Genomic DNA, 14,405 nt, shown 5'->3' on the forward strand with positions numbered 1-14,405 from the left:
AACACTGTATAAGATAGATAGTGTTGCTAAACCAAACTGGACACTTAAAAAGTCTGCACTGCCAATTTATGTCTTGCTTTTGAATGAAGTTGACCTTGCTCAAGCACTCCTCAGCCGAGGCTTCCAAACCACCCTCAGTAACCTTATGTGGCTCTCCTTCTGCCTCAAATGCCGGTGTCCATTTTATGTATTACTTGCTTGTTTTGGTTTCTAAACCAGTGTCTTGCTACATAGCCCAGGTTGGCCTCAAACTCACTAAATAGTTCAAATTGGAAGGGCCTTCTTGCTTTCTTTGTCTTATTATCTTTAAATAGTTGTACAAAAGGGTAGTACTTTTCTCTTTTTGGTCAATGCTAGGGTATGAACTCAGAAGTTTGTTTTCTTTTTGTTTGGTTTTGGTTTTTTGCCAGTCTTGGGCTTGAACTCAGGGCCTGAGCACTGTCCCTGGCTTCTTTTTTGCTCAAGGCTGGCACTCTACCACTTGAGCCACAGTGCCACTTCCAGCTTTTTCTATATATGTGGTGCTGGGGAATCGAACCCAGAGCTTCACGTATACAAGACGAGCACTTTACCATTGGGCCATATTCCCGGCCCGAAGTTTGTGTTTTCTAGGCTGGTGCTTGTTAGTTTTAAATGGCCATGCCAACAGGTAAAATCTTTGCCAATTCTGACTCCTTTTCCTTGATATCTTCATGTTTGCCTTACTGCTCTTGTGAATCATTGATGTATGTCTAAAAATGAAATGGGACCAATGAATGGAATCCTGTACAGGATGGTCTTAATATCATATAACTATGTAAATTATTATGGAGGACAGTTTAATAGGCTAGCCATGTACTTCCTTTTTGGGATCTTCAACCCTCACAGAATTTTGAAAATTGTCCTCTCTCCAAAATACTCACTTTTTACACCCAAGAATTTGTTTTATTTCCCCTCTCTATGTGGCAAAGATGCCTATAAAAAGACTATACTTTCAGGCATTCCATCCACTATCATGGGATTCCAAGTCTACAATCTCTCTACTACAGACAATAAGAGATTTAAAGATAGTAACAGATAAGTCACCAAGATTGCATAGATTCCATTTTCAGTTAGGTAGTAAAATGTTAGACTGTGAAGGCATGGCTCAAGTAGTAGAACACTGACTGAAAGAAAGTCATGCAAGATTGTGAGACCTGAATTCAAGCCCCAATCTTACCATCAAAACAAACAAACTACAGGGGTCCCTGCACCCCGGGTGCTCTCCCAACCAGCAGGAGAGGCAAGGAAGCACACCCTGCTGAGTGTGAACCCAGAATAGGTAACGAGCCGTGAGTCGCCCGCACCCAGCCCAACCCAACCTTTCGCCAGCAGTTGGACAATCAGATGACTCGGGAGAGGTTCAATACTGCTCTCAGTTTTAGTGGGGCGGACCCGATCTTAAGTATGGGCAATGGCAGCAGGAAGAGGAGGGTGTAACATACCTAGCCAGGGGCGATGATTGGTGGTCCAAGCTGTCAGTCAAGGGCAGAAGGCCATGGGACCTCCCTAAGGGGCGGCCTAAGTAGTAGCAGGACCGCCCCCAGGTTACTGCCGGCAGCCATCTTGCTGCACGTGGTCTTAAGGCTGGGAGGCATAGCCAGCTAGAGCCACCTTTCCAGTTCCGGACCGGAAGGCAGGCGGGGCTAACCAGGATCCCTCTTCCGGGAGGCGGTGCAAGCAAGCACGCCCCCAGGGACTGAGGCAGGTGGGGCTCTTCAGGGCCTCACTCCCTAGGCGCAACAACCACACACCTCCGGGGCGCAGACAGGCAGGGCCAGTCAGTGTGCCCCACACAAACAAAACCTCTAGATATTCTAAACTACTGTAGAAGAAATAAGTTGGATTTTTGCTGTATCCTCATATTTATCAAACTTCTAAGTAGTTAGATCCAGCATCGATGTATAAACACAAGGCAAATATACAGAAAACAGCATCCTGGTTCATAGGTCCACCCGAAATATCAATTTACTTGTGTACTACCAATTCTTTCTTATATCATCTACCTTTTGCCTTGAGGCATACATGCAAAATCAATCTCTTGCTTTCAGTAGGTATGTTACTTTTCTTCCTGACAGAAATGGGTTGAACCATATCCCCCAAATTCATGTCCACCCAGAACTTCAAAATGTGACTTTGTTTGGAAATAGGATTTTTGCAGATGGAATTATTTAAAATGAGAATATCCTAGTGTCTTTATAAAAAGAAAGACATGGGGACTGGGAATATGGTCTAGTGGTACTGTGCTTGCCTAGCATACGTGAAGCATTGGGTTTGATTCCTCAGCACCACATATATAGAAAAAGCCAGAAGTGGCGCTGTGGTTCAAGTGGTAGAGTGCTAGCCTTGGACAAAAAGAAGCTACAGACAGCACTCAGGCCCTGAGTTCAAGCCCCAGGACTGGCAAAAAGAAAGAAAGGAAGACAGGGAGGGAGGGAAGGAAGGAGGAAGGAAGGAAGGAAAGAAAGACACAGATAAACACAAGGAAGAGAACCTTGTGTTGATGAAGACAGAGATTAGAACATCGCAGTAAAGCCAAGGGATACAAGGGTGGCTGTGGGATACAAGGGTGGCTGGCAGCCACTAAAAACTAGGAGACAAGCATGAAACACAATCTTCCTCTGAGGAAGTAGCTCAGCAGTGGAGCACTTGCCTAACTACACAAGACCCTGGGTTCAATTCTTCAATGTCAGAAGAAGGATAAAAATCTCCTTCTGAGCCCCCAGAAAAAAATGTAACCTTGACAACTGCCCCTGGAACTGCGTTTCTGTTATTTCATATCACTCAGTTTGTAGTAATTTATATACCAGCCCAAGGAAACCAATACACTGACTGAAAGACTTACAGGTCTCCAGGAAATACACTGAAGATTGAAATATCCAGAAGCTAAGGAAGAGATTTTGAGTTTTTTTGCTTACTGACACTGAAAGGTTCCTGGGCTTTCCAATTAGCCAGCTTGGATTCAAATTCTAGCCTTGCGACACAGCCTTGTGTTTTCAGACAAGTCTCTGCATATTTTCCTCCTCTGAAAAAAAGAAATAAAACAATTTCCACCTCACATTCCAGGCTTTGGGGAGGATCAAAATGTAGCTTTCCTAAGATGGTACAGATAAAATTTTCATAGATCTTTTCTCCTTGGTATAATCTCTTAGAAACATATTAATTGGTAAATGCAAAGGTCACAAAATAAAATAAAATTAGAAATGCTTAGCCTAGAAAAGACTGATGTGAGAGGTTTGGGGTTTTTTTTTGGGGGGGAGGGTGTCATGGAGCTTGAACTCAGGGCCTGGGCACTGTCCTTGAGCTCTTTTTGCTTAAGGCTAGCACTCTACCACTTGAGCCACAGTGCCACTTCTGGCCTTCTGGTAGTTAATTGGAGATAAGAGTTTTAAGGACTTTCCTGCCCAGGCTGGCTTCAACCCACAGTCCTTTGATCTCAGCCTCCTGAGTAGCTGGGATTATAGTCATGAGCCACTGGTGCCAGGTGATGTAAGAGTTTTTAATGTCATGGTGCCACAAATCTGGGTGTTGATAATGAAAGACAGTGTTAATGAAAGGTGCAATTAGATTAGAGAACATGAAAAAGAAAGTAAAGAAATTTACTGTAAGAGTCTAGAAATGAGCTGAGAGTCGTAAGTGTATAATTCTTTCTCTTTTTGTGTTATTCCCTAGGAAAAGGCATTCCAGGGCCAGATCATGGCCCAGAATGATTCTCTGCTTCTAGAAAAAAGGAAGCTCCTGGAACAAGTCACAAATCAAGAAGAACTGATCCTCAGCAATAAATCCATAATCTCTTCAACCCAGAACAAGTAGGTGCAGTCCTACCTGGGAGGCAGTGAACTCCACAGAAAGGATGTTTCTCTCTCCACAAAAAAAAAAAAGTGGTTCCAGAGTCTGTCCTTTTGAGTTTGTGGTCTGCCCTTATGGCTGTTGTTCTTGCTATCCGTGGTTTTATGAAGATCATGCAAGTGGTAGAAGGGGTGGCCCTGGAGAGGATATCATGGAGGAGTCAAGCAAGCCATTCAGATCATCTCTGTCATACCTGCAGCCTTGCTTCCCTCAGGTGCCGGCTGTACACATTCTAGCCAGTCACTTCCTGTGTGTGTTGACACCCTACTTTATCATTTGCTATCGGAGGAATCTAGATAGACCAAGAATAAAGTTCACAGAAGTTGCTTAAATTCATGAGATCCATTATGCTAATTTTTAAAGAGAGGCATTCAAAGCAGATAAGAATTTAGATACTGAGCATTCTTTTGCTCCATAGGAAACTTTGATTATAACTGAAGTTTCCAAGAGCAGAATACGGACAAAGAAACTAGGTTGGTGTTCATAGATAATGTCACTAACAATGATAATTATTTAGGCACCATTGTAAGCTGTTCTCTCTATTCATTTCATCCTGTCACCAGCCTCAAGAGGGTGTAACTATTGTTATCCTTAGTTTATGGTAAGGAAGCCAAGATCCAAAAAGAATAGAGAAGCTGACCACTGACCCAGTCTGGTCTGTGGTCAAGCAGCATGTCATCTCCCCAGCCTGGTCTTAAGCCACAACATAGCACCTTGTCTGCTGCTTTGGGTGCATTCTCCTCTGGCCATACCTAAAGGAAAGTCTCTTTTTCATTTTTACTTTTTCATGTTTACTTTTCCTTTTTTATACATCCCACATCAAACACTGCCCTTCTCAAATGCCATCACAGCTTCTGGTTATCATTTTGTGGATGAGGAAACTAAGGTTCAGTTCTGTAATTTGCAAAGGATCACACAATTAGTGTAATTAGTAGTTGGCAGGACCACCTGCAATTAGGTGGCAGGATTAGAACTCAAACACATATGTCTGATCCACAATAATGTCATACCTTCCAAATAAAGCGTGGCCCTGGAAAGAGTCCTGAATAGGTGGTTAAAAGCTAAGGCTTGTGCTGGGAATATGGCCTAGTAGCAAGAGTGCTTGCCTCAGATACATGAAGCCCTGGGTTCAATTCCTCAGCACCACATGTATACAAAAGGCCAGAAGTGGCGCTGTGGTTCAAGTGGTAGAGTACTGGCCTTGAGCAAAAAGAAGCCAGGGACAGTGCTCAGGCCCTGAGTCCAAACCCCAGGACTGGCAAAAAAAAAAAAAAAAAAAAAAGCTAAGGCTTAGGGATGGGGGTTGGGGTTCAAAGTAGAGTTCTTGTCAGCCTTCATGAAGCCCTGGGTTCAACCTGCAGTACCAAGAAGAAGAAGGAGAGGGCTGGGGATATAGCCTAGTGGCAAGAGTGCCTGCCTCAGATACATGAGGCCCTAGGTTCGATTCCCCAGCACCACATATACAGAAAAACGGCCAGAAGTGGTGCTGTAGCTCAAGTGGCAGAGTGCTAGCCTTGAGCAAAAAGAAGCCAGGGACAGTGCTCAGGCCCTGAGTCCAAGGCCCAGGACTGGCCCAAAAAAAAAAAAATTAAAAAAAAAAAAAAGAAGAAGAAGAAGGAGAAACAAAAGGCTCAGAAATATTAAAAGATCCCATTTGGCACAATAGTTTCATAAATTTCTATTGTTATGTTCATATTTCAAGGCAGAGGAAATTCATTTGGGCTCATGTTTCTGAGATTTCTTCCCATCGTGATTGGGAGGCATGGTAGCTAAGAAACAGAAAACTATATGTACTTGAACTCTAGGACTTGAATTTCGAGCCTTGTGCTATCACTTGGCTTTTTGCTCAAGGCTGGTGTCCTACCACTTTAGTCACACCTCCATTTCCCATTTTTTGCTGGTTGGTTGAAGAAAAGAGTTTTATAGGCTCTATCTGGGCTGGCTTCTAGCCACTATTCTTAGATCTCAGCCTCCTGAGTAGTTATGATTATAGGCATGACCCACAAGTGGCTAACTCACAGAATTATTTATGTTCTTAACGATGTTACTTCCTCCTCTCTGAGGCTGTTTCCTCGACCATAAGACAGGCTTCCTAACAGTGTTTATATCACAAGGTTTCTGTGAGGATTAAATGAATCATTACATGGAAAGTGTGCAGAGCATACTGTGTGGGTAGTTTGAGTACAGTGTTCATATATCAAGTAGTTGATGAGTGATGGTGGCAGTTGCTGGTAGTATTTCTCCTTCTACATGAGAAATCAGAACCAGATCAGTGTGAGATCAGAATCAGAGAGAGAAGCTATATAGAAGCTTGTTGAAGAGATATAGTCTTTTGTAGAAGTCTCACCCTAAGTGGAATCAAAGCCTTCCTGAAGATTCTCAAGGTCTGGGAATCATGTCTTTCATACTTGTGCATGTTTTACTTGGTTGTGGACTATGGTGAGAATTATTTTGCCCTCCTTGGTTCTAAGAGCAGAGCAATTATTCTAAGGACCCAGAGTTAGTAGGAAATGGGATATGGCTTAGGGTTTTTAATAATGGTACAGAAATTTCTTTTTTTTGGGGGGGGGCGGTTTCAGGAGGTCTGCATCTCGAGATTGTAACTCAACTGCAGCCATGTTTTATTCTTTTTTTTTTTCATTGTAGGAAATTTTATTCATAGTAGAAATACATTTTCCCCACTACTTTTTTTAAAACATGTTCTGTTTTGGTTAACCAAGCCCTTTCTTTTTTATTTTTTTAATTTTTTTAAATTTATTTATTTATTAAACAAAATTGGGGGGGGGGGGCTGGGAATATAGCCTAGTGGCAAGAGAGCTTGACTCGTATACACGTAGCCCTGGGTTCGATTCCCCAGCACCACATATATATACAGAAAATGGCCAGAAGTGGCGCTGTGGCTCAAGTGGCAGAGTGCTAGCCTTGAGCCAGGGACAGTGCTCAGGCCCTGAGTCCAAGGCCCAGGACTGGCAAAAAAAAAAAAAAAAAAATTTGGACAAGGTGTTGTGCAAAAGGGGTACAGTTACATAGTAGGGCAGTATGTACATTTCTTGTGTTATCTTACACCGTGTTTTTCTTTCCCTTCCCTAGGTCAGGTAGACATATATACAATACACAATGTACCAAGAACATATACAGTAGCCACGTGGCCTACGCCAAAGAAAAGTCGCCTAGGTCTTTAAATGTAATGTCTATAATAGACAGTATGCCGACAATAGTCTTATATGAACGTACATACATAGCTTTTGAGCTATTGTGATCCACTGAGAGGTCAATTTCAGAAATTTCTTATTATTGGAGTGTGGGCCTCAGTGGTAGAGTGTGTATTAGCATGCATCAGGACTGGGTTCAATTTTCAGCACACAAAAAAAGAGAGAAGAAAGGAGGGAGGAAAGGAGGGAGAGGGGAAGGGAGGGAAGGGAAGGAAAGGGAAGGAAAGGGAAGGGAAAGGGCTTTCTAGTTATCCCTCTGATGTATTCTATTCTTAGAGCATTTTTCCTGGATAAAGAAAATAAGCAATTGCAGGAAAATTGTCTCCGGCTAATGCAGCAAGTTGGTCTCCTAGAGCGTATTATAAGGAACATCCAGATTCGTAGGGGAGAGGTAAGATGTGTGCTTCTAATTGTGTTCCTCAGGTCTCAGTTAATCTGAAGTTGGAGTTGCTAAATTTGCCATGCTCTCTTTTCTCTTTATTTCCACGTAGCTGTATCCCTGCTCAGCCTTGCAGTGAGATAGAGTACACCAGGGCAGCAACCCCAGCTTTGTACTTTACTGGGTCAGCTTTTATTAATCACTCCCCTGCTGTGTGATCCCCAAACAATGTGTGCCTCTGGGCTTCTTAGCCTGCTATATTGTCATTGCCTTTTTTCTTCTCTATCTCATTAACTCAGCAGTGAGACCCTAGTTGACAAGAACTATATAGCTCATACATCACTGTATCTGTGGCTAGGTACTCAATAAACATTTGAGAATGAATGGCTGTTAAACATTTTCACACATATGCCTCATCCTCCACAATTCTGTTTATAACATGTCATTAAAGCCCCATTTGGAAGGAAAGCCTCAGCAAATTCGAGGCTCAGAGAAGCAAAGTGAAGCTAGTCTAGTCTGCTAATGAGTCAAGACTAAAGAGAGCTTCTGAGTCAGAGAAGAGCAATTATGTTCCAAACATTCAGACAGGTAGCCAACCAAGTACAAGGAGATGCAGAAAATAGAACAGGTTCAAACAAGGTCCAGTCTGGCTGGTGAGTAAGTCAAAAAGAGGGGCTTCAGTAAGCAGAATTGTGTTCTGAATCCAGGGTAAAGGCTGCTTCCTTCCTTGCCTGGTTGGTGTCACCTGTAGGAAATTCCATCCAGAGATACCTCACAGCAGATCCTCCCTGTCAGGAACTATTGCTGTAAGGCCTGCTTCTTGTTTGTTCTCAGAAAGGTAATTATTTCCATGCCATATAAGTTGTTTTGCAGATTTCACCAAAAGTAGAACTGCCAGATTATATGACATGATTTTTAAGAGTTCAACTTTGCATGAGCTATACCTGTTCTTAATTGCCTAATCATTCATCATCCACTCATTTACTCAATCTTTCATGGCAAACATTGATCCCAAGAACTAGCCTGGCACCTAGAAATACAAAGGATTCACCTTCATTCCAACAGAGAAGGACAAACACATACATAAATTCTGTAGCATCATGAGTCTTTAAGTAGAAGACTTAATGGAGTATATGCTAAGACCAATAGCTATGAGATTCACAATATTACCTTTAAATGAAGATAAGTAATGGCATACCAATCACAACTGTAGCATATCAAGCTCAATGTGTGTCACAAACACTAGTAGTAGGACATGGTGATGTATCTGCACTTGGAGGCAGAAGCAGTGAAAATTTGAGGTCAGCTTGGGCTACAGAGTGAGACCCTAACTTAAAAAAAAACAACAACAAAACTAGAAAAAATACATTCCTTGTAATATCTTGAAATTTATTGAGATAAACAACTCCAAATTTTTTTTTGCTGGTACTGGGGCTTGAACCTAGGACCTGGGGGCTATCCCTGAGCTTTTTTGCTCAAGGTTAGCACTGTATCACTTGAGCCACAGCTCCACTTCCAGCTCTGTTTGTGTGTGTGTGTGTGTGTGTGTGTGTGTGTGTGTGTGTGTGTGAATTAGAAATATGAATCTCACAGATTTTCTTAACCTATCTGGCTTTGAACCATGATCATCAGACAGCCTCATGATTAGCTAGGATTACAAGCATAAGCTACTGGCACCAGGCTCCCACATTATTTTTAAATTTAGAATCTTAAAGATCCTCCAATCTTACAATCTGCAGCCAGAGTATTGTTTACCAAAAAATGTGGCCAGGCACTAGTGGTTCTTGCCTGGTTAACCCTTGCTACTCAGGAGGCTAGTAGGTTGAGATAGGAGGATTGCAGTTCAAGGCCAGCCCTGGCAGGAAAATCCATGCTACAGTTAACCACCAGAAAAAATGGAAGTGGCAGTATGGCTCAAAGTGGTAAAGTGCTAGCCTTGCTTGAGCTGAAGAGCTCAGGGACAGTGCCCAGGCCCAGAGTTCAAGCCCCACGACTTAAAAAAGAAATCCTCCCAACAAGGCACTGGTGGCTCCTGCCTGTAATCCTACATACTCAGGAGGCTGAGATCTGAAGATCTCGGTTCAAAGCCAGCCCAGGCAGGAAAGTCTGTGAGACTCTTATCTCCAATTAACTACCAGAAAACCGGAAGTGGCACTGTGGCTCAAGTGGTAGAGTGCCAGCCTTGAGCACAAAATCTGAGGGACAGCATCCAGGGCCTGAGTTAAAGCCCCAGGACTAGTACACAGAGGGTCATGACGGATCGGGGGTGAGGGCGGGAAGAGAGAGAGAAAGAATAGAAATGTGAAGAATATATCACAATGGAGAAAAGGAATTTTCAAATAAAAGGTGTTGGGAAAATTGATATATACCTACAGAGGAAGAAAATTAGACCCTTGCCTAACATCATGAATAGAAACCAACTTAACATGAATTTAAGGCATAACCAGAAGACCTGACAGTGTAAAACTGCTAGAAGAAAACAGAGGAAGATATATTAAATTGGGCAATGATTCTTTTGGCTCAAAAAAACAAAAGAGGGGGCTGGGAATGTGGCCTATAGTGATAGAGTGCTTGCTTAGCATACATGAAGCCCTGGGTTCAGTTCCTTAGCACCACATATATAGAAAAAGCCAGAAGTGGCGCTGTGGCTCAAATGGTAAAGTGCTAGCCTTGAGCAAAAAGAAGCCTGTGACAGTGCCCAGACCCTGAGTTCAAGCCCCAGGACTGGCAAAAAAAGAAAAAGGACGAATGGGATTATATTAAACCAAAACTTCCATACAACAAAGAAAATAACAGAATAAAAAGAAACAAATGGATTAAGAAAAAAAAATTGCAAGCTATATATCAGATAAGTGGCTAACATCCAAAATATGTAAGAAACTCCAACAACCCAACAGTGCGAAAATACATAATCCAATTTTTAAAATGAGCAAAGGAAGTCTGGGAATATGGCCTAGTGGTAGAGTGCTCACCTCATATACATGAAGACCTGACTTCGATTCCTCAGCACCACATATATAAAAAAAAGCCAGAAGTGGTGCTGTGGCTCAAGTGGCAGAGTGCTAGCCTTGAGCAAAAAGAAGCCAGGGACAGTACTCAGGCCCTGAGTTCAAGCTCCAGGACTGGTTATTTAAAAAAAAAAAAAAAAAAGAGCAAAGGGCCTGAATAGACACTTCTCAAAAGAAGACATAATCAACATATATGAAAAATGCTCAACACTAGTAATTTAGGGAAATACAAATTCAAACCCCAATGAGATAATATGCTCACATTTTCAAAGTGGCGTTATCAAAAAGACAAATTAGGGGTGGGAATATGGCCTAGTGGTAGAGTGCTTGCCTCATGTACATGAAGCCCTGGGTTCGATTCCTCAGCACTATGTATGTATAGAAAAAGCCAGAAGTGGTGCTGTAGCTCAAGTGGTAGAGTACTATTCTTGAGCAAAGAGAAGCCAGGGACAGTGCTCAGGCCCTGAGTTCAAGCCCCAGGACTGGCAAAAAAAAAAAAAGAGCAGGGGCTGGGGATATGGCCTAGTGGCAAGAGTGCTTGCCTCACATACATGAGGCCCTGGGTTCAATTCCCCAGCACCACATATACAGAAAACGGCCAGAAGTGGCGCTGTGGCTCAAGTGGCAGAGTGCTAGCCTTGAGCAAAAAGAAGCCAGGGACAGTGCTCAGGCCCTGAGTCCAAGCCCCAGGACTGGCCCCCCCCCCCAAAAAAAAAGAGCAAAAAGACAAATTAATGCCAGGTACCAGTGGCTCGTGCCTGTAATCTTAGCTACTCAGGAAGCTAAGATCTTAGGATCATGGTTTGAAGCCCGCCTGGGCAGGAAAGTCTGTGAGACTCTTCAATAAGCCACCAGAAAACTGAAAATGGTGCTATGGCTCAAAGTGGTAGAGCACTAGTCTTGAGGAAAAAAGTTCAGGGATAGCACCTAGACCCTGAGGTCAAGCCCCATGACTGGATTTTTTAAAAAGACAAATTATAATAAATATTTGTAAGGATATAGAGAAAAAAGATACTTGAACACTCCTAATAGGAATGTAAATTAATACAGCTATTATGGAAACTACATGGAAGTTCCTCAAAAAACAAATTACAATTAGGATATGATTCAGCAATCCTAACTCTAGATATGTAACCAAAAGATTTGAAATAGAGATATCTGCTCTTCCATGTTTATTGCAGCATTGTTCATATAGCCATCACCATATTTTCATTAGCCAGAAAAAGGCCCCATCCTCGTGAGTGCCCATCAATGGATGCAAATGTGGCATACGTGCACAGTGGAGTACAATTCAGTCTTAAAACGGCGGGGTGGAGGGAGTGCATTCTGTCATTTGCAACAACATTAACAACATGGATAAACCTAAAATACATTATGCTAAGTAAAATAAGGTTGGCACAGAAAGACAAATAGTACAAGTTCTCACAGTATAACCTAAAATAAGCACACACAGCAACAGAATGCAGAATGTTGGTTTCTAGAGACTGGAGGATATGGCAATGGGGAGATGTTGGTTAAAATGAACAAGTTAGACAAGAGGAATAAATAAGCATTTGAGGTGATTAATATGCTAATGAGCTTAATCGTTCTACACTGTATACACATATCACCCATCCTGTTGTAACTTATAAATATATCCAATTATAATTTGCCAATATTTAATAATGATACAACTGTAAAAACCATTCAGATTAACAATAGAATACTCATATTTATATCCTTGTACATAGATATTCATAATGGCATTACCCATAATAACAAAAAATAGAAACAACCCAATGTTTGCCATCTGATAAACTGATAAAACATGCTATATCCATACAATGAAGGACTACTCATAGAAGGAAATGAAGTGCTGGTGCACACTAGTACTGATACATGCTAAAATACAAATGAACCATGAAAACATTCTAATTCCTTAAGGAAACCACACATAAAAAGCCACAGATTGTATGATGCCATTTAAATGAAATGTCCAGAATAAGAAAATCTATAAGGACAGAAAGTATTTTAGTGATTGCCAAGGACTGGTAAGAGAAAGTGTATGGAGTGAGTGTTCACAAGTGTGGGCCTCTTGTAGGGAAGATGGAAATGTTCTGGAATTAAATAGTGGAAATGGATGCACAATTCTCTGACTAGAAACCCATGGAATAGAATGTGGTAAAAGTATGAATTTTATGTTAAGTGAGTTGTCAACAAAGCTATTATGCAAAAAGGACACTTCAACTTAGTCTTCAAAAATATATAACAAGGGCTGGGGATATGGCCTAGTGGCAAGAGAGCTTGCCTCGTATACATGAGGCCCTGGGTTCGATTCCCCAGCACCACATATACAGAAAACGGCCAGAAGTGGCGCTGTGGCTCAAGTGGCAGAGTGCTAGCCTTGAGCAAAAGGAAGCCAGGGACAGTGCTCAGGCCCTGAGTTCAAGGCCCAGGACTGGCCAAAAAAAAAAATATATATATATATATATATATATAACAAGCAAAATAAAGTTACAGTATAATGAACCATGTATATGAAAACTAGATAGATTTCATATATGAAGATGAAGACAGACAGACTTACTGATAGGGTTGGAGGGCAAGAAACTTTTCATTCTTTACACTTTTATGCTTTTTATTTGTAGTGTGTACAGGTATTTGTTTTATATATCTGTATATCTATATCTACCTATCATACACTCAAGGATCAATGGTTTATCATATTTTATATTAATCTTTTCTTTCCTTTCAGGAAACAACAATTACTGATATCCCTACATTTGAAGCATTCAATAAAATACTGTCTTTACCAAACTCCAGGTTAGTAAAGTTAAAACAGTCATCAGAACGTATGAAAGTCATCAGAATGGTTTGAAAAAACACAGCATGTCAGTATTTTTCTACATTTAGTATTTGAACCTGCTCCCAATGCCTTCTTCCCTTACCATCCCTTTACCTGAACATACCACACAATCCCGATCTAAGGAAAATAATCCATGAACACATGTTTAACATGAATTTATTTTCTTTTCTTTGACCCTGATATTTTTTTTAATGTTTTAATGTTTTTAATGTTGAAATCCTACTGATGCCGTATTCCCTGTATTAAACTTCTACCAAGAATATAATGTCCTTCTTCAGTTTTGCAGGAGCTGGTTTTATAGAGTCAGTTGAAAACTTTGAAGTTGAAAAACACAAATCAGAAGTTGCAATGGCAATCCAAAAGTCCCTTGAGTCTCTTTCATGTTTACATAATTCTGAGACCGAATATACAAATGTGGATTCTCTCAAAGAGACACACTTCATAGAAGATGAAGACCAAAAAATCACTGGTGTCTAAAGCTATCCTAAGCAAACCTGATAACTGAAATAAATATTGGAGGTAAAAGTGGAATATGACATTGAGAAGAGATTCAGTAAATCCACAGTGGACATCAACTTAAGAGTCTGAAATTGCTGATGAATTCATTAAACACTTTCTAAAAGCATATTTCTCAAATTTGTTTGATATACTCAAGTGCTTTGTGTTGACCAATAGAGTGACTTAAGTTCCATAACTTAATTAGATTTATCTTTTTTTTGGCCAGTTCTGGGGCTTGGACTCAGGGCCTGAGCACTGTCCCTGGCTTCTTTTTTGCTCAAGGCTAGCACTCTGCCACTTGAGCCACAGCGCCACTTCTGGCCATTTTCTGTATATGTGGTGCTGGGGAATTGAACCCAGGGCCTCATGTATGCGAGGCAAGCACTCTTGCCACTAGGCCATATCCCTAGCCCCAATTAGATTTATCTTTACAGAGCACACATACAATGTTCATTTAGCAAATTTTTCTATCATAGGTATCTTTATATTTAATTTAGTAGCATAATCATGTTGGATGCTGGTGGCTCGTAACTGTTATTCTAGCTACTCAGGAGACTTAGATCTAAGGATTGTGGTTCAAACCAGCCCAGAAAGAG

At 41.3% G+C, this 14,405-nt stretch overlaps 1 protein-coding gene across 1 annotated transcript in view; it reads left to right on the forward strand.

The window, feature by feature from the left end:
- The window catches only part of Ccdc30 (coiled-coil domain containing 30), a 96,823-nt gene extending 82,885 nt beyond the window's left edge, over positions 1-13,938 (forward strand). The window contains 4 exon segments of the mRNA XM_048351047.1: positions 3,691-3,827; positions 7,356-7,470; positions 13,201-13,268; positions 13,590-13,938. Coding sequence (XP_048207004.1) covers positions 3,691-3,827; positions 7,356-7,470; positions 13,201-13,268; positions 13,590-13,788 — 519 coding nt within the window. The 3' untranslated portion in view covers positions 13,789-13,938.
- The last annotated feature ends 467 nt before the right edge of the window (positions 13,939-14,405 follow it).

This window comes from Perognathus longimembris, chromosome 7 (genome assembly GCF_023159225.1).
Source record: "Perognathus longimembris pacificus isolate PPM17 chromosome 7, ASM2315922v1, whole genome shotgun sequence".
Taxonomy (NCBI): domain Eukaryota; kingdom Metazoa; phylum Chordata; class Mammalia; order Rodentia; family Heteromyidae; genus Perognathus; species Perognathus longimembris.